General features: G+C 37.9%; 2 protein-coding genes across 2 annotated transcripts in view; both read left to right on the top strand.

Annotated features, from left to right (window-relative positions):
* Window positions 1-2,166: 2,166 nt before the first annotated feature.
* Window positions 2,167-3,321, top strand: LOC129794546 (glucose dehydrogenase [FAD, quinone]-like). Its single transcript, XM_055835301.1, has 2 exons — window positions 2,167-2,707; window positions 2,888-3,321. The coding sequence occupies exons 1-2, from the start codon at window positions 2,167-2,169 to the stop codon at window positions 3,319-3,321; spliced, it is 975 nt and encodes a 324-aa protein (XP_055691276.1).
* A 965-nt stretch (window positions 3,322-4,286) lies between these two features.
* LOC129794545 (sodium-coupled monocarboxylate transporter 2-like) overlaps window positions 4,287-21,327 on the top strand; it is a 33,027-nt gene continuing 15,986 nt past the window's right edge. The window contains exons 1-2 of the mRNA XM_055835300.1: window positions 4,287-4,338; window positions 11,043-11,499. Of these exons, the coding sequence (XP_055691275.1) occupies window positions 4,287-4,338; window positions 11,043-11,499 (509 nt within the window). The remainder of the gene's footprint in view (window positions 4,339-11,042; window positions 11,500-21,327) is intronic.

Genomic DNA, 21,327 nt, shown 5'->3' with positions numbered 1-21,327 from the left:
TGCCAAAAAGACGCGATGCCAATTGGTGAATGTTTTTTTCTTCTTTCATCATCACAAAGAAAAGCTGCGAAAATAGTACAAATTACGAAATAATTAGCACAAGTGGGCAACACTTGAGGGTGTAGAATTGATCGTCTGGCTATGGGTGGGAAGAAAAAGAATCCAAAGAGAGGCAGCACAGGGAGCTATATACAACATCGTGTAACAAATAAGTGTGGGAGTGATTATGTAAATTGGTCACATCCAATAGACGAGGAAAAGAATGCAAAAAAATAATTTGTGGGGGAATGAAGAGTAGAAAGTGGGTCAGTTGAGTTGATAAGTTTGCCACAATTAGCAACAATGCGTACCAAATGTACTTCATCAATTATTATTTCAATTAAACCCATTGATGCGATAGCAAAGTGCCCGTGAGAATTTCGTATGTGTGCTGTTGCTGTGAGAGGCAAAATTGGAAACAATGACCATTTATGCGATTTAGTTCAATTTAAACTATCACCATACCCGGCAGCCATTTAAATTCTCCAAACTCCCATTTAAGGGGGGAAGGTAAAGGGAAGGGGAGTGATTGTGCAAGAAGAGAGCACCCCTATAGTGCCTGTAAAGGGGGGGGGTAGAGGGAGGAAGACAATTGAATGGACAAGAAAACCCATTGGGGAGCAAACTAAGTGAGATCCTTCACCTTATTGAGACATTATCATCCTACTTCGGGGGTGCTAAAAGTCACAACGATAAACTCCATCGTAAACGACGAACTACTTTATGCACCATCATCGCTCTTTCTTCTTCATGGGGTTGGGGGTGGCTCACAAAATTTATATACATCATCAGGGATGGAGAACATCAAGAACTTTATATTTTTAGATGATTCCTTAGCGCAGATAAGGATTCTTAACAATTTATTATGAAGAGGTCATTTGAAAAATTTTATTTTAATCCTTTCTAACGTTTTTTGATAAAGAGAAAAAGCTTTTAAAAACTATTTTAAAGACATCTTTTGATTTAAAAAAAAATGTTTCAATAAAATCAGATAAAACACAAAATTCCTTCCGATCAGTCAAAGATTTTCCTGACTGAATGAAAAATTTTCTGATCAAATGATTTTTTCTGGAGTCAAAGAGTTAAGAGAAACTGAGCGCCAAATTTTAAAATTCACAGAAAGAAAAACAAATAAATTTTCCTCAGTTAAATAAAGCGCATAACTTACCCTTGAAGATTAAATTTATAACATAAACATGCTCAAATGCTGCATAAATTCCAATGTCCATTAATTTCAGACATAAAAATTAAAGACAATTTTATATTGTTTGTCTTTTCCTTCACACCGAATGACAAATAAATACAGAATAAACGAAAAAAAATTCCAGGGACTTCTCTATAAAAAGTCAAAGTCTTCGAAGACAAACCAGTAGTCAAGATTTGAGCTTAGTCCGAGAATGGAAGAATGGATAACTTTTGCACTCAAACATGTCCAAATCTCAGTACTGGAACAGTCACGCAGTTCACATCCCTACTGCTGAACTACATCACCCTGTCTCAGTGCTCAATTTCACCTCCTGACCTCTGGCCTGCTGATTATGGAGATATTGCTTTTCGAAAAGGTATGCTGGATCTCCTAAACTAAGAAATTCTTAAAGAATTTTCTTCCTCTAAAAATTTTCTTTTTTAGGATTTCAAGAGTACGATTTTATAATTGTTGGAGCGGGTTCAGCTGGTTCAGTTCTTGCCAATAAGCTCAGTGAGAATCCTAATTGGAAGATTTTGCTTTTGGAAGCCGGTGGTGATCCTCCGATGGAATCAAGTGTAGGTTAAAAGATTTTTTCAAAAATTATTTCAAACTAACCCAGCGAAATTTTCTAGATTCCTGGATTAATGGCAGGTATTCCAAAATCAAAATTTGACTGGCAATACGAAATTGAACCTTCAGATCAGCATAGTATTCTATCAGGTCCATGGCCAAGGGGAAGAATGTTAGGTGGGAGTAGTTCAATGAATGGAATGTTTTACGTTAGAGGAGTTGCAGAAGATTACAACATGTGGGAGACCTTAGGGAACCCAACATGGGGATGGGAAAATGTTCTTCAGTATTTCAAAAAGTCCGAAGCAAACAAAAATTTTGGAGGAAAATGTCATTCAACGGATGGACTTTTGTCTGTTGAAAAATACATGAACAACGAAACGTTTCAATATGAAATTATTGAAGCTGCTCAGGAGTTAGGAATAGCATTTGTGGAGGATACAAATGGTGAGAAGAACGTTGGCTTCACCCTGGGTCAAGCAACAATTAAAGCTGGTGTGAGGGATAGTACGGCTATGGCTTTTCTAGTTCCCGCCAAAAAGCGACCAAATCTGCACGTAGTCAAAAACGCCATGGTCTTGAATGTTATAATTGACGATGATGGTGAAGTGAGAGGAGTCAGAATGAATCTCAGAGGAAGACGAGAACTTAAAGCCTACGCAACGAAGGAGGTCATTCTGAGCGCAGGATCCATTAATACGCCACAGCTGCTAATGTTGTCTGGAATTGGTCCTGCTGAGCATCTCCAAAAGATGGGTATTCCTGTGATTCAGGATTTGCAAGTTGGGAAGAATCTTCAAGATCATCCTGGTGTGCTTATTGCTATGAAAATAGATGAATCAACCGCAGATTCATATACTCAAGACGACTTGATGGATGATTTCTTCGCCTATTTAAAGGATCATTCAGGTCCGTTTGCTACTCTGGGTAATCTTCATGGCATTGGCAACGTTAACGTTGAAGATCCTTTTGCTAAATATCCAGATTTTCATTTTTACTTCTGAAGATTTTACAAAGGTCAATTTAATGAAGCCAAAACCTTTGTCAGCCCTGCTTTAGGATTTGATGAATCTTTTGCTGATATAGTAGCTAAAGTAACTAAAGAAGGTGATCTACTGTTGCCGGTATTAATGTTTTTAACGGAAGAATCACGTGGGGAAATTTTGCTACGAAGCTCCGATCCTTACGACAAGCCACGAATCTACCCAAACTATTTGGCCACAGACTTTGATGTTCAGTCATTTGTGCGTGCAATTAGGCTCCTTCTCAAATTTTTGACTACTAAAGCATTTAAGCGTCATGACGCCAAGTTGATAATTCTTCCAATACCCGAATGTGATGCTCTGGAATTTAATTCAGACGTTTACTGGGCTTGCTACACGAAATACTTGACAACGACAATTTATCATCCTGTTGGAACTGCCAAAATGGGTCCTGATTCAGATCCTGATGCTGTTGTAGACTCTAGACTACGGGTAAAGGGAGTTAGAGGCTTGGGAATACAAATGCTCCAACAATTATGATTGCCGAGAAAGGAGCTGATTTTATCAAAGAAATTGGGGTACATTGAAGCGAGGTAGGGAACAAGAAAATATTCAGAGTAGGAATCAGGAGAGTAATGAGATGAGGGAACGAAATAGACGAAGATTCAATAAACTATTTTTCTTTAATTAGGAATTACAAATTACTAAATTATCCCTAGAATGTCAAGATATAAAAAAACAAAAAATATACCTTCTGGGTTATTTTTTAGCCAAGGCACAATTGGTGCTATAGTTTTTTATCTATTGTTTTGTAGACTATTAAATTTGTTTTTTTAATTTTCTATAGAACTTTAATAAATTCCATCAGCTGTGCTCTTCCCTTAACCGTCAGAGCATTGATGATGATAAAAAAAAATTAAATACGCAGCATTTCTTCATTCCACCATCCGCAATTTATTCCTGATTTTGTCTTCCACCTGAAAAAATTCACGTACACCTGAATTGAATGAACAGAACGGGACCAATTTGATGTGGAACCAATTTGATTTTTTGCGATGAATTCGAATTTCGCTAAATCAGTCGTGAAATAAATGCGCAATACAATGAAACAAATTGACTTAGCGGCAAAAAAGAGGAGGAATTTAGTTGAAAAAATTTTTTCAGGTGCCTCCATTCACAGATGAAGCTCACCCACCCACCCTCTGGGCATTTGTGTGTGTGTGTAGCTTTCATGAGATAAATTAGGAGTGCGAGAAAAAGAACGGGGAGAAAAATCCCTCGAGGGGGCGTACGAGAGGAAAGAAGAAAAGTTTTCTCATTACAATTTTGTATTATTGTTTAAAATTTTCTTTTCTTTTTCAATCTCACTTTTCTTGATGTAAATCTAACTCTATTTCATGACGTGTTTTCAAATAAATTTCCAATTATCCTCCTGCAACTTCATCGCCTTCAGAGTATCTTCTTTTTTTTGTGCAAAGTGCTCGCGAGTGTGTTTGACTCTTCGGATGTATGAGGAAGAAATTTCCCAAGAAGAACAAGAACAGAAAAAGACAGAAGGTAAAAGATGGAAAAGTTTCAGAGTCATGGAAATGGAAGATTATTTAGCTTCAAGAAAGAAATCAAAAGTGTTGAGGGGATGAGGAATTCGCTTCTCACTCTCCGGAAAATCCTCCAACACGGTGAAATGTATAAAGTTTAGGTGGGAAAAAAAGTGAAATCGAACAAAAAAATTATCAAGAAAAATATCTTTATGGTTTTTCTTAAGGAAAACTTGTGGAGTGTTGAACTTGCAAATGATCTCAATTTGGTACAAATTCTTTTATATTCCTTTTCATTTTATTGAGAAAATTGTGAAAATTAACAACACTTTTAACCATAAAAAAATTATTTTATGGCATTGTAGACACATAAGGTAATGAAAATAAGTAATCAACGCTGGTTTGTTAATATTCTTTCATTGATTAAAAGAAACAACTTTTTTCTCAATAACTTTTCAATTTTTGTAATTTTCTACCGTAGTTTGAAATTTATAAAGAAAATTGAAATTTTTTTTGTTTATTTTAGAACAAAATGTGTCTTTGCTATTAAATAAATATAAATTTTAGAAACCAAAAATTAAAAAATCGTAGGAAAAACACAAAAGAGATTTATTTCCATTTCTTCTCTTTTTATTATTTCTTCTCAAAAGAAAAGTCAATTTTTTATTAAAAATATCCTTTTACAGCGCTTCTATCCATGAGATGGCTGAACGTTAAACTCTATATGATTTTATTCATCCATTCAAGTCTCTATATGGGAAGAATTTCTCTCTGTGTACAGATACGAAACATTTGAAATTAATTTTTAGTAATTTGAACATTTAACTTTTCACAAAAAATACGATTTTTTTTATCATAAACCTTTGAGGTTCTATAGGAAAAATTTGTGAACCATTGAAATGATGAAGCTCTTCTCGCAAAAAAATTACCAGAAAATTGAATCTTTTTTCGCTTTTTGTGAGGATGAAAGATAAAATTATAAAAGGGAAGGAAAGTTGATGCACAAATAAATATGTAATAAATTTTCATCACTAATTTGTTGGGATGGAAGAGCTTCATTAAAAGACCTTTTATGCTTTTTGTGATGTGAAAAACTCATGAGCAATTTGGGTGGAATATATGTAAAGTTTTCTATTTGCAAATAATTTTCTACATATACGGAACGAATGGGGAAAACGATATTCAAACAAGGTTTTTCCGGCGAAAAACCATCTCATCTCTCTCTTTGCTTTTTGCAACATTTTTCCCTTCATTTTCTCATCAAATCAACGTGCGGGGGTGAGTGAGTGTGTAGTAAGTAATTTTGGAAGTTAATTTCCGAGGGGTTGGTATTTTTTTTTGCGCGTTTTCTCTCAAGTTGTGGGGGGATGAAGAGGAATGCGCTACGGGGGGTTTGTTGGATGGGGGTGAAAAACCTCTTGGCTCATTAAAAAGTCGTGTTGACATTTTAGATTTGGAGTTAAACCGCACATCATTAAGCAAACATGTTAACACTCCCACCCACCCCCAAGCTCAAGAGGAGAAGCCCCCGAGGGTGGTTTGGGTATGGATGGCTTTCACCGCATCACCCGACGACAAGGGGGGTTGTTTTTCATTCGCCAGCAGCAGCCACATCTTATGGCTCCTCGATGACGACTTTTCTTGGCGTCGTCACTGCTCTGCTGGTAGCTTGGTGTTGGGGCAGGGGATTGGGACTAGGAAGGAGGTACCCGTACGTGTGAGCGAGTCAACGAATATGATTAATTATTCTCGGAGAAACAGAGTGAGAGACGCATGAGAAAAGTTTGAGCACCAACATTTTGCACCACCACCATATTTTGCAAATAAAGTGGGAATTTCTTTTCTGCAAAAGCACCCTTTCCCCTCCCCACTTCTTTCTCTTCTCAAGGATATTGAGTGGAATGTTTAAGCTATATAATATTTGTTGTAACTTTGCTTTCCGTAATTAAATGTCAACAATCTCGCATATTATTCATTTATGCTAACCACAAAATTGCATAAAAAATGTTCTTAATTATTAAACAAGGTGACTAAAAAGTACAAAAATTCTTAAATTATAAATTTTCTGCTTTTGAGAAGTTAAATTTTTTTCTTCGTGTAGAAAATGAGAGGTAATTGCAAAAAAAATATTCTTTACAACTATTTAAATTTTTCATCTATTTTTTTCTCTCTTAAAGAAAAAGCTCCTTGAGTAATTGCCTTAATTGGGAAACTAAAGAATTTTGATAGTATCGTCACTTTGTATTAAATGAGTAAACCATACTACATTTGTAGGTACTTTGGGCTTCTTCTCCTCTATCATCATGTTCTTTTTCATTCCCGTGAGCTTTTCTTCTTGCCAGAGAGAAGTTTCAACACTCAAGGAAAGGGGCTCCTGGGAAAAGCTTATATGAAGCAGAAATGTGCAGTACCTTTGTGGCTTGCAAGTGCGGTCTATTTTGAAGGGTGAGAAATCCCCATTTTTGGGGTGAAAGAAAATCTCCTGGGATGCTCATTGAAGCGTGATTGTTGGATTTTATTTTTTCGACTGTTTGAATGAACCTTTTGTTTTAAGGGTTTTAAGGGAGTAGGGTTGAAGCCTAAACTTTCGGCAGAAGAATATTTTTAAATATTTTTTTTTCCTTTCTTTGTTCGGTTAAATATTGAGAAAATGTAACCAGAGAGGCTAAAAATGTAATTGTGTAGTCCCATAGGGAAAATTCACCATCTCATTTTGAAAAGCTCACCCTCATTGCTGCTAAAAACACCCCCTTCCACCCTCAACATGCTCTTTGGCATGTATGAGTGTCTTCAATCTGAATGTGGGAGGCATCGCATTGAGAATGAGATCGTTTAACAACTGTCCAGGGACTGAATATGATTACACGAGTCCACTCTGGAGAAATGCGGAGAAAGATCCTTGAGTGTGACTAATTGCAGTAACGTTTTGCTCCAGTGGATACCATTGGATAATCCACTTTGCTCTATACCCCAAAAGAGTAGACTGAGTGAGAGAGAGAGAGAGAGTAAAGCCACAGAAAATCACCCCCAGAAAGGCAACCAACCACCCTCCGTATGCACCCCCATATAGTCCCTGGGACGCAGCACATACAAATAATTGGAGCCAGCTCAATCGTGACTTGACTTAATTGGATCTGAATTGGGTGGAAACTTAGAGGGAGCTTTTGACGGTGGAATAGAGGCAAGCTTTTAATATTCCCACAAAAAGGTAAATTCTCTTCTTTTTTTTTGCTTTGCTTTTGGCTCTTTTTCGAGGATTCAGTGGTTTGTACAGCGCACACCCTGTGTCTGTGTGTGGTAGTAACCTCCCTCGCCACCAGATGATGTGTTAACCTTTTTATACGTTCCTCCATTTGTCCGACATTTCATCACATAACACACAATGTTGGACAAATGATGGAAGAACTGATTGCCGAGATACTTTTTTTTAAAGAGCAACGTGTGGGTGAAAAGCATGGCAAAAGGTGCAGAAGAGGATAATTAAGTGGTCCCCAACATTTATCTAAAATGTGAGAGCTTTTTTTTTAAATTTAAAATGCAAAGCTTTTGGTTTGTACTGAAAAAAATGGAAATTCAATTAATTTGAAAAATTAGAGAGATAAAATTTAGAAAATTCTCTTAATTTTAATATTTCTTATTAAGCTTAAGCTATACCTCTCTAAAGAGTAAAAATCAAAATAATCAAAAAGATCAAAACTCTTCCATATTTGTAAACCACGAAGCGGTACACCAACTAAAAAATTAAGTACACAAGGAACATAAATGAACGAATTTAATGCAACATTAATTAATATTAACACACAATTAATTAACAAATGGGAAGTTCATGCAATAACGCATCTTCAAAATGAAATTATTCGATTAATTTTCACTGGGAAAATTTAAAATTATTCACGTGGCAAGCTTTTTAGTTGGAAAATTATGCGGAAAATTTTGTGGATTTTTAAATAATGAAAATATTTCATATTTTTTGTCCCTTTCCCGCCAAAATGTCCCCCAATTTATGTTTTATTTAATTTTCGTGGTAAATTTTCTATATATTTCATCAAATACCTGGGTAATTGAGTTATACGTTTAATATCAAATTAAAATTGTACTTTAGAGTGTGGAAACCATAAATGTATTGCGCTGCAAATGTGTAACTTCATGCAAAATTAAGCATACATTTGGTTGGGGGATGGAATGAGTTGGACGGTGTGGGGGAAAGATCAAGGGGTTTGTTTCATTCACAACAAAAATACATTTTGGAAATTTATATTGATATTTCGTTAAAATAAAAATGCAGTTTGGCAATTAATTTAAATACTTGAAACATAAATGTGGATGTTTCATTTTTTAAATTTGTATTTTTGGTATGTTTCATGAGTTGAAATGGAGAGGAAATGGTGACGTTTAGTTTAAAAAAGTCCTTTTAACGATTTCTAATTTTTTTCAACGAAAATAAAATAATGTTTTTATCGATAAAACACCTCTAATTCATATTTTTGAACGTTTTTATGTTTCATGCATTGAAAAAGATAAAAGTAGTGACGTCATTTTGTGGATTTTCTGGACAAAAATCTTTACTGAAATTTCTTATTTGATCTCAGAGGGAAAAATAGTCCATTTGGGATTTTTTATAGAAACAAATAAAAGTTTTCAATGAATTGCATAGAGATTTCCTATTATTTCAATTAAAAAAATAATTTAAAAATTCAACAGTTGAACACCCCCTGAGGGAAAATATTGTATAATATATTGAATTACATTCCCATAAGCTTTATTTCAAACATATTGTTTTGCCAGGTGCAGGAGAGAAGAGTTTTGGTGAAAGGCGCGTGTGCATTTAGCACTAAAAATAAACCATAAGTTTCATATTTCTGCACAACTTTTCACAAAACTCACCACCACTTACTATGACGGGGAGGAGGTTGTAGGGCGACATCATCAAGTTTCGGGTTTTATTTGAGCGTGTTACGGTGTAACTTTTGCACAAAATCTCTTCGATAAACTACACACCATTTACTCTAACACTCAGGGCACAGAGGGGATGGTGGCTCTCCCAGTGCACCCCTGTTGAAGTTTGTAATATTTTTTAACGTTGAAAATACAACCCTTACTCCCCCATAGAGCTTCCCATTTGATGGAGCACCCCATTGAGAGAAGGGAATCAAAGTTGTTTTATTTAATTTCCAACAACCCCCCAATTGCACAGTTCTCCGTAATTCATTCCATTCTTTTTCCCCATTTCTCCCCTAAACCTTCACATTAACTCTCATAAACTATAGAGGGGGTATGTGGGGGTGGTGATAATGGAAGGGTAGTTTTTGCGATTTTATTTTGCAATGCGATGATATCTGTGGGAGCTAAATTGTGTGTGGAGTTGGTGCAGCAAATGAGTTAAATTTGTTTCAATTTGCCATAAAGAGAGAAGAGGCGAGTTCCGGGTGGATGAAATGGGGTGCAGTGTAGGGGATGAGATGAAGAATGAAATGCATATTGAAATTTATGGGGTAATTGAATGAGAATATCTCATACAAAGAGTTTCATTGAAATGGAAAAGTTTTAACTCAAAACTGATAAATTAATATTCAATTTCAAATCGTACATAATATGAAAGGATTCCCCGAGAAAACTTTCAATTTTCTCTCTGTTCAAAATTTCCTTTTGAAGGGTGAAATCAAGGGGTATTTATCTGGTGAATATTCGGAATATTTTAGCAAATCGTCCGAATCTTGACGAATATAATCAGACTTTTGACAAATAATCCGAATCATGACAAAAACTTCGAATCTTCTTGAAGAAAAATCAGAATTTTTACGAATATAGTCTGAAACTTATTGACGAATAATCCGAATCTTTTTAATAAATAAACCGAATCTTGACAAATAATGTGAATCTTGACGAATAATTCGAAGATTTTCGCTCAGATAAACACCCCTTGGGAGAAGTTATATATGTATAATATGATGAACAAATTGTGGGTGGTGTACAAACCCCTAAATTGTAATGGATAAATCAGGGAAAAACAGCGGGAAAGCCCGCAGAAAATATTTCAAAACTTCCAGGTATATCGAATTATTCGGATGATTAGAATTTTCTCTCTGATTGGTTATTTAATCCAAAAATGGCCTTTTCATTGGTTAAAACTGAATGGAGCTTCAGTGCAAAATTGATTTAAATAACAATTCTATTGCATTCCTCAATCTCTTCAGAACATTTTTCCCCTCCCATTCTTGCATGATTTCCAAAGGTGACAATTTCTTGCTACATCCCAAATTCGTGCCGGGAGAAAATTCGCGAAGGGAAGGTCTTTCAAATCGCACCGTTTCATTCATTATTCAAATTGCATCAAAGGTATATCACACATAGTATATCTTCTTCCACGGTTTTTTCTTCATCCCCCTTGACTCTCAATTGTGAAGGGATAAGCGTGCAAAAGATGGGGGTGATGTTCGATTTTTCTAACGGAGATGGGAAGAAGATGTGGATTCTTCCCAGCCCCCCGAGAAGATCTCTTCAGGCTATGTAACGGGCGAATTTGAAAATAGATTTTATAGCACTATATGTACCATGTACTAAAAGAGCTCCGATGGTGGGGGAAGGTGAATTTGTGCCGTGTACGTTGTGTTGTGGGGATTATATCTGGGGGAAGCTTCCGAGGCTCGCCAGTTCTGGTCTGATAGAGTCCTCCGGGCGACGTAATTATACCCATTCGCTAAGAGTGTCTATCTTTTATCGCAGAGGCACCGGCCATCTTGCCAAGCTGTGAGCCGGAGAAGATTGTGAAAGTTGAGTGCAAGAAGAGTCCGCCATACCGGAAGTACCAGCGCCAGGAGCAGAAGATCTCCATCCTGAGACGATTATACCCCGGAGGAACACCACGGACGCCACGTCCGTGCTCATCAGGATCGATACCGAGATTATCCCGCCTAAATGGGATTGGCTTGAGGCACAGCATAGCTCTCGGCCTCTCGGAATACTTTACCAGAGGGAATTTCCGTGGATACAAGTCATTGTCCCGCCTGGTTGGGACGTTCGGGAATCCAGCCTCGAATAGAGACCAGTCATTGTCTCTCATCCTCTGGGTTCATATCGGATCGTCGTCTGGAAGAACTATTCGGAGACACGACGGAGGATTCTGGTGTTCTCTCCGACTCACGACCGCTGGATTCATCGCGGATTATCTGCTGGAAGAACTGTTCGGGACACGACGGAGGATTCTGGTGTTCCCTCGGATCCACGGCCACTCCTCACCGGAACTATTAAAAATCGAATTCTTAAGTATAATTGTTACATGTTATTAACCCCTTTGTTAAGCCCTGAGATATAACTATTGGATAAATTATTAAGAATCAAGTCTAGCCAAGAACTCAATTTTCCATAATTACACATTTGTCTGAATAAAAGTAAATTAGAGTGCAAAATCAACTATTTTAGAATAAATTTCATGATACCATTTAATGGAAAATTTGTCACTTCTTATTTCTCATGGGAAAATCCTCACAGCTACATAGCACCCCCCAACCATTGGCAAAGGAGCACATAGTCTACAATTTACATTTTGATTTGATAAATAATTCATAATCTATACGGCGGCGTATGTGCTCGAAGATAGTTGAGTTGGGATTATACATATTTTAGTAGCATGTCTTCGGCACCAGCTGCAGTATATCAGAATATTTATACCAAAAATCCAACCCCCTGAGACTTTGCGCGCGCGTTCTTCCGCACCCAATTGCTGGGAAATTTTGAGGGCCATTTTGGTGGTTCCTTTCGGTGCCTCTTTATTCCTTTCTTCGCTATCAAAGTCCCTTATTTTCAGCACAAAAGCGTGGGAGGAAAAAGGAATAAATTAGAGGATCCTTCTTCTCTCTACATATATATAGTACTTTAAATGACCCCAAAAGTATGTCGCTTTACTCATTGATTTATCTTAAGCTCTTTTAAGTATCTCCACTCAATTGGAATCCAATCAAAGCGACTTGGTGGAAATCAGTGGTACTGATAAAAGAATTCACAGGGACATTGATGAAGCTCTTCTCTTCCTACCTATTCTCTAAAAAGGGAATCTCTCTCCCTTTCGTTCTTTCTCTCTGTAAGGATTCATCGTAAAATCATCAACCATTTAACGAACATCCATTCATTTGAGGCAAAAGCAGGGATTCTCCGCAAGCTTCTTTTTGGCTATTAATGGACATAATTTTGGGTGGAATTAAATCAATCCCGTGTGTGTGTTCCAATTCAATGAAATAATTGCTCTTCTGACTGTCTCTCTAATCACAACGCCAATTCACTGTGCTCCTCCCGTTGCCTCTTCATCCCAGATAAATCACTTTCTACAACATAACAAATCTCCGATGATAGATAAGCGGAGTATTTGCTTGTTTATTATCTCCTCCCGCCGAGAAAACTCTCGCAATCTTCTCACCCCCGCAGCAGCAGCAAAAGGAATCCCATCAACTTCCAATGCGCTATATCAGTCTTTACGTTAACATGCAATAATATGTAAAGCTTCACCATAAATCTGGGGGCGAGAGCATAGAACAGTGGAAAGGAAGTTGTGTGGGGGAGTTGATAAAAATTCAATCAATACGTGCCATAAAGGGGGGAAAGAAAGACATAACAACTTAGATAATATAAAAGAAAAGCTGTAAGATCAAGAATTAAGTTTCCAATTTTTTATTCTTAGTTCTTAAAATTTCAGAGATACAATGATATAGGCTGAAGATTTATTTTAATATATTCCACCACGTGTTAAAATGATTTTTTTTTAAATCATGAAAATTACATTCTTCACTGTTTCCACGACTGTGAAAATAAAAGAGAAATAATGTTGAAATATTGAAAATTCTTTCACGTGTTCCCTATAATGCCCGCTTTCCCCTAACGTACTTATTTTTAGAATTCAATGACATATGAGTTAAATTTATTTCTTTTTCTCAAGGGAAGGAAGAAATATTCTGCGTAATAATAAAATATTAATGCTAATAGAGCAATGAATTGATGTTGTATAAACGAATTAATTCTATTCCAATCAAACCCTTAACGTTCATTTTAGCTGAAAAAAGTCAATCATAACGCGTCCAGTTATAAGAGTTGGTATACCACAACGCGGATGGGTCAGTCTATGCGTTGTAATTTAATTTTTAAGTAGTATTAGTAGGCAAAGGCGATTTTTTATATGAAATTCATCAATTCGAAAGACAAAAATGGTTATATCTCAAGTTCTATTGCACATACAGAAATTTCTTGACTAGTTTTGGAAAGGTATTCAAATAAGCTATAATCTGACATATATTTCAATACATTTCAAGGTCACCTCCAGAACACAAAATGGCGGTTTTTTGTTTTACCAAAACAGTTTTTTGCAGTTTTCGTCCTAAAGGAATGGTTCTAGAGGTTTCTGATGTTCTAGAAAGTTGTAGAGAATTACAAAACTTTTAATTTGATACCAAATTGAGCAAAATCGGACAATCCGTTCAAGAGATATGGCTCTTAGAACTTTTCAAATTCAAGAATTTTTCAAATGGCCATATCTTCTAAACGGCGACATAGATTTTCTTCATTTTCGGACTGATGAAAGATATTGAGTCAGGCTACAACATATCAAAAATTCAAGGAAATCGATGATGGGGATTCGGAGATATTGCCTCTTAAAGTTAGTCAATTTTTGTTTTTGGTTTTAGCGCCTCTTGCGGATATTTTTGGAACTTGGAATGTTCTAGACAGTTGTAGGGCTTATCGAAACCTTTCATTTGATACCAAGATGGTCAAAATCGGTCAAGCCGTTCTCGAGTTATATCGAAAAAACACTTTTTGCTTTGGGCCGCCATATTTGCTAAACCGCTTGACCGATTTTCAAGTATGAATTGTTGATGAAAACGTCTCACTGAGCTCTACAACATACTAAAATTTCAGACCTCTAGCTTTAAGGGAACTGGTCGACGGTATTTCAAAATGGCGGACGGCGGCCATCTTGGATTTTGAGAATGCGAAAAAATGAAATTTTACACCCACATTTCTATAGAAAACTTCAAACCGGAAGTCTCTATCTCTTGCCGTTCTCGAGCTATAAGACAAAGTATAGCGCACCGGCCGGCCGGCAGGCCGGCCGGATCAAAATTTTTCCACCACCACTTTCGTAATGTGGGATGTCTAAAACGTGCTCATACCAAGTTTGAGTCCGATCTGAGGTGGTCGGTTTTTCCGATGATTACAATACTTGGTATGCCACGATTGTGGTATACTAACTAATTACGAGCATTTCTGGGGGGCGATTTTCAATGTTTGGGAATGATGTGATGAGCAACAATCCCTCTCTGTGTGTAAGAAGGGCTGAAGAAATTCTTCTATAAATGGGGAGTTATTTCAACAAAGACGCGCCTACACAATGGCATCAAGTAGTTGAAGTAAAGGGAATGCGAAGAAGAAGAGCAAATATATTCTTCGACCCATTGAAATTTGAAGAGCCACCCCCACACCACATCATCATCTTCCTCGTCGTCGTCGTCTCCTCAAAAGCCATTCTATTCACGCAGCACACACACAGTACCATAGGCGTCCTTTTAAGACCCACAATCCGGAAACTAAAATGGAGGGGTGGTGAGCTCCGCATAATGCGGTGGCAGTGTGTTTTATCGTTTTGACCTATTTAAATGGCCCGTCGCTCAACAAAGACCCACCGTGACAGATGGTAGCGCCGAAAGAGAGCATCCCGATGGAATCACCTTCTCCCCTCCCAAACTGCCCCAATGACTTTGCAACTTTATCCCACCCACGCTGAAAGAATCCCTCCAAAAGAGTCGCATTGCCCAGAGAAGAGTAATTTGGTTAGTTCTTCTTCTCCTCCAGAGGATTGACTTGCATGGTTCGCATTCAATTGTTCTATCGTCATGGCACCCCCCCACCCACTCCCTAAAAACAAGAGAATAAGCTAATACGGATCCTCTTGCTTCTGTCACGTTGACGAATGGAAAGTGACGCATCACTTCTTCGAGGATTGACCAACAACTTGCCAATGACAAGATGCTTTCTTGATTGCCTCCTTTGGACTACGAGGCTGGGGGGTTGGGGGGCTTAATGGACTTTTGGGGGATGTAAGATTGTGGTTTTGGTCGGGGGGAGGATGATTTGGAAATCATTCGCACCCCTCCCGTCGTCTCATGTCCACCAAGAAAGCTTCCTAATATATACATATACTGCCTTAAATGAAGCACAAAAGCTTGCGGGAATGTAGTCTTTACGTATCAGTGCTGGAAGATTGACTTTCCTCCTTGTGGTCAATTTATTTATGTTTAAGGAATAACGCAGAATGGTAGATTTTATTCCAAGAACTCATATTGAATAGTCAAAGCTCTTGATAGAGCTTTTTCAGATTTTTTTAAAAAGTTTTTCAAGCCATTTTTGTTACGAATATTTCCTCGAATTTTCAGTATATTACTGAATAAAGTCCTTTTTCAAAGTTCCCAAAAAGGACTCAATGAGCTTAGAAAAGAAGAAAAAGAAGGAGATGGAAGGAGATCTCTTCTCGGAGGGTGCTGCACATCACATGTATGAATTAAAGTTATGTGTGAGAGAATTCCCGAGAAGGGCGGGTTTCGGGGGATGGGGGAGAGGTGGTTTTTGGAGAGGAAAATGTATCCGGAATGAAATGAGAGAACAATTAGGGAAAAGGACACAAAAGTCGGACGGAAAACTAAAGTGTCTGCGTTCACAATTTATCACGAATAGTGCTAGTTTTGCTAACCATCGTCCTCGTCATCCATCGTCCTACCCATTTTTGGGGGGAATGCTCGTTCCTCTCTGTAGGGTGGTAGGAGAGAGCTTTCAGTTTGAGGGGAGGACGATGTAAAAGCTTTTGCAGTTTTCAGTGGGGGAGGGGTGGGGTTTGACATACAATCTCACCACCACGGACGACCCAAAATTCAGTATATATGGAAATGCGAGGATGGATATGGGGTGACTTCTTGGGAATCACAAAATGCGACGAGTGGAGGCAAGCAAAAAGTGATGGTGGTGAGGACATCCCGTTTTTCATGTTGCCTAAGCGAATCCCCCCCTGCCAACACACACACACACATAAAATATATGAGGAGGAGAGAGCTTTTGAGAAAATATGTATGTACGGGGGTTGGGGGTGGGTTTTGTAGAACAGGCGACAACTATTTTAAACAATTTGTAACAAATGGTTCTCATACCGACTTTCGGCTACCGAAATGTATTTTAGATGTCATTTTCTCCATTTCTCTTTGCCTTTTCTATCTCCTTCACACTCTCGGATTGCTCTACGAGATGGCCTGACCATCCCCCATTTTCACTTAACAAGACCCAAAGTTTTTTTTTTAAAGGAGGAAGGGTTTTTGCAACCACCAAAAATCATCCACTTATGATTAAATACTTTAACGCTGAATGTGATCCTTATCATGCGTTGTCGCATAATATGTAACATGTTTAGCATGTTGGGGTGATGGGAGGGGAACGGCATCATTTGTATTTGTGTAGTACTTGTGGTGCACCACCATAAACATCCCCAAGAGCACCACAAAAAGGAGGAAATGGGAATCATCCCCCATATCCACTGATCAGCCCCAAAAGTGACTGTTTAACATGCTTAAAGTCCATTCGAACCACCCCCGAATGCATGTTCCAATCACGGTGTGTCCTCCTAAATGGATATACACACTACCGCCACATCTAGCCCAGACGATGATGTGGTATTCGTGTCACGTCTTAAATGATTGCCGATAACACGTCGTGGTGTGATTAAATTCAAATGCATTACATCGAGGTGGTCGATACGAGCACAAGCCATATCAGCTGACCACACACATAATAGATACCTATACCCACAACAAGGTACAAAAGTATACTCAATGCAAACAAATCTTCAGAATGCTGAAGAAGAATTTTTTAGAGAATTGAATCCCCCAAAGAAGATTTAATTAAAAAAATCGAAACGTCGCTAAATAACTATTGCAAAAAAAAAACTAAATAAAGGAAGAGCTTTAGAGAAAATCTTTATTTTTCATATAATTTGTGAGCTTGAAACGAAATTTTGTGTATTAGATCTGTAACAATTTACAACTAAATTATCTTTTTCGAGGCACATCAAAATTAGCGTAATTAACTGAAAAATAAAAATTTTACTTCCGATTTAAAATATAGACTTTAAATTTTAAGACTTTCTTTAAAAAAAAACAACTTAAAATTTTAAGATCAACCTAAATTTTTAAGCTTGACCTAAAAAAAACTGACAAAAAATTTTAAGACTGACTTAAAAATCGGCTTATTCGAGACAGAATTAAAACAGACTTAAAATTTTAAGCTTGTAGTACCGCTGGTACTAACTGTCATGGTATAGGACAGATTGGCTTATGTGTGTGGTGTTGGCGGGAGTCTTAAGGTGACTCTCTCTCCCAACCACCCTAGTACGGTTGGCTCAGTTGCTCGTGGGCCATGGGGTCGTACGGACGGACCCACCCCATAAGTCTGAATCGTAGTACCTGGCTATGACAATTGGTATCTCATTGTCAGGTATTTTACAATTCAGAAGTGGGATAAGCCCAAAACTCGTTCGCGGAAGTGGAAAAAGTGCGTGTACGTAAAATTCGTGAGAAACGCGAGTGAAAAAATTCCATGGCGTCACTTTGACGTCACGTGGTGAAATTCGCGGAAAAAGTCCACCGTTTTGGGACTTTCGCGGCGTAGAGAATCGCGTTGTGGCACGCGTGTGTGCCTTTCATAGTTTTCCTCGGCGGGAAAAGTGCCGTTTTGTGTGAAAACGCGTCGAAATGTCGTGAAAATCGCGAGAAAATACATGCCATTTTGACATGTCGTGACGTGTTCGTCGCGAAACGGAGGGGGAAAAAAAGTCCTTCGTGGGGCTTTTCCGTGGCATGGGAATCCGCGTAATGTTTCCCTGAGCTGTGAAAAACGGTTTTACAGCTGGAGAAGCTGACCGCGTGTGAAAAATTGTGACATTTTCATGCGGGATTTTCTTGCGCAAAAGGTGTGTGTGCTGAAGCGGCGTGTAGGCACGACAAGTGTGTGTGTGTGTGAGTGGAGGCAGCGGAGCGGCAATGTCATCGAGGACACCAGCAATACACACACACACACCAATGAAGTCATCGTGTCAACGGTGTCAACTGGCGGCAGCGTCTCACACATGCAGCAGGGAAGCTGAATTTGGCTGCGGTGTGCGTGAGCACAGGATGCAGCAAAAGGAGTGCATGCACAAGCATGCGAGGAAAAAAAAGGGGAAAATCGCAAGTATTTTCTTGGATTGGAGAGTGGTATTCTCCAAATTGGTTATTCTGATGTTATTAAAATTATTTTTGTGGTTAACCCTGAAAAGCGCTTTTCAACCCTTTGTCATTCTCTTGATGAATTTTATGTTTATGTGTAACATGTTGTATTTAAGAGAATGTTAATGCAAGATTCCTTTACAGCATTAAGGAATGAATGATTATTGATTATTAGGTTGCATAAAAATTCATTAAAAAAAAAAAAAGAAGTAATGAAAATTTAGAAAAGTTGGAGGATTCCAATTCTTGGTTTCTTATGCAACGGAAAATTAAATAAAAATGGAACAATTAATTGCAAATTTCTTTTCAATCCCCTGATATTCTCTTATTAGTGAAAATTATGTTATGGTTATATGTAACATGTTTTAAGAGAATGATAAGTGATTTAAGGAATAAAGTATGAGAAATTATTCCTTTCTGTAACGCATTTACAGCTGTAGGCTTTGAGTAGGGATTGCATCTTTCGGATGAATATTAATTGTTGAAAACAAATAGCAAATAGGAGTAAAGGTTGATCCAGTAGAATGGATGAAGTGTTCTGAAAGTTGCTCTGTCAACAATGGAACGGTGTCGGTTGAACGGTTACCATGGAAAAGGTAGATGAAGGACTTGTCTGAAGGGGGAGTGTTGCGGCAAGAGGCAACTAAGTCTGTCTAAGAGAAGGTTCGCATCTACTGAGATGAACGAGGATTCCTGGATCTTGATGGTTCGTAATTAAGGATTCGTGTCTCGGATTAGTATTATTGAGGGATCTTAGTTAAAAGCCGAGATGGAACGGACCTTATGGTGGTTCGAATAGGAATCAAGCTTGTCGATGTCCAAGAAATACTCTTTAGTAAATTGTAGGGAAGAGAGTGGTTTCACTGAAGCATAAAGTTCGTGCTTAAAGGTAGTGGAACGGATAAAAGGCGTTGTGTCCTAGGTAGACTCTCTTCTATGGGATCTTTAGTGAATCAAGGCATTTGATGATACCTGAGCGGAAGGAAGTTCCTTGAAAATATCGCTCTTATTACTGGTGGGGTATCATGTCAAGAGAAAGGTACTTGTATAGGTACATAAACACTTGTTTCACTGTGAAGCGTAGAAGTATAGCTTGCAGTATAGTTGACACGGATAAGGAATAGTGTGTCAAAGTAGTATTTCTCTTCTAATCAGGTTTACTGAAGTATTGGATACCTGGGCGAAAGGAAGTTCTGAGATTATGGTTTCGCAAAGTGAGGTATCAGGAGAAGAGAAAGATGGAAGAGCAATTCGCTATGTTTATGTCATCAGTAGAAATACTGTGATAAACTGGCTCTTCAAGCATCCATAGAACCATTATGATGTAGCAAGGTATCAACTTGATGTCCCAATAGATATGGTAGAATGGATGAATAGGAATGTAGGTCTGGGCGATCAATGGACGCATTGTAAGCTAGACAAGACATTCAGGTCATGCAACCAGTTAATACTAAAGACAACATTCATGAGTCTTCGTTGATTAGATGATATAGAGATTCATGAGTCTGTGAGTAAATGATACTGGTGTAGATAAAGCATGACGAGGTTTTCGCGGAGAGGCATCATGCTTGCATGGTGGGCCTGTTACGTTGAAAATCTGAAATGTCGTATTGATTAACATCAATCCAAGGTTAAGGTCCAAGGTTCTTGATAGTGAGTCATACGGCGAATGGTTTCTCGGAGACACTAGTCTCTATGGAACGAGCTTACGGTTCCTGGAACTGGGTAAGCTAAGTCTAGACATATGTTCCATGAGAAACAAGTAACATGGCGAAAGCTGTGTTGAGAGAACCTTCTGTAGGTTCATGGGTGTGATGATTTTGTGTCATGTGCACTGGCGTACTAAATCAAACAGAACCCTTGTGTACTTGGGCTACCAGGTATGGTTCCATTAGGAACAATTGATATGATCTTCAGTTTGTGAATAGAGTTGTTGTCTAATACAGACTTGTACTCTATACAAAGGACCGCAGTTGTTATCGCATTCATTGCGAAGTATACTGGTCGAAGATCACGGGAAAATTCGGTCAATCTGTCTTGCTTTTCCTAGCTTGTGCCGAGGACGTCACAAAAGTCAGGAATGGCCGAATGTAGTACCGCTGGTACTAACTGTCATGGTATAGGACAGATTGGCTTATGTGTGTGGTGTTGGCGGGAGTCTTAAGGTGACTCTCTCTCCCAACCACCCTAGTACGGTTGGCTCAGTTGCTCGTGGGCCATGGGGTCGTACGGACGGACCCACCCCATAAGTCTGAATCGTAGTACCTGGCTATGACAATTGGTATCTCATTGTCAGGTATTTTACAAGCTCAATTTTCTAATGAATTTCGCCAGTCAGCGGTACAATTCACAAGTCAGACAGTCTTGAGATATCTTAAGATTTCTGAAGTTTTCCTAAGACATTTTTAATTTCCGTAAGAACTTCTTTATGTTTCTTAAGCGAAAGTTAAGATTTTTTAACTTCGGCTAAATCAGGCTAAGTGAATATTTTTAGAAAATATCCATTTAGCCTAATTCAGCCTAATTAAAGGAATTTAAATTTTCTCTTCACAAAACTTTAAAAATTTTAAGAAAATTTAAAGAAGTCTTAAAAAACTTCTTTAAAAAAGTTCTTACTTTCGCTTAGAAAACTTAAGAAATTCTAAGTTTTGTTTAAGAAAATTAAAGTATTCTATGTCTTTTTTTTAAGATAACTAACGACATGCTTAAGAAAATTTAAAAAT

Source organism: Lutzomyia longipalpis, chromosome 4, assembly GCF_024334085.1.
Source record: "Lutzomyia longipalpis isolate SR_M1_2022 chromosome 4, ASM2433408v1".
Lineage (NCBI taxonomy): Eukaryota > Metazoa > Arthropoda > Insecta > Diptera > Psychodidae > Lutzomyia > Lutzomyia longipalpis.
The sequence above is the reverse complement of the archived record's forward strand: the minus strand, read 5'-3'. Positions and strand labels throughout refer to the sequence as shown.

Bases quoted from the DNA above. Each gene is read 5' to 3' on its own strand.
- LOC129794546 (XM_055835301.1), top strand. From the start codon at position 2,167: ATGAACAACGAAACGTTTCAATATGAAATTATTGAAGCTGCTCAGGAG. The intron at 2,708-2,887 runs GTCCGTTTGCTA...CTGATATAGTAG, and splicing joins CTATTTAAAGGATCATTCAG to CTAAAGTAACTAAAGAAGGT.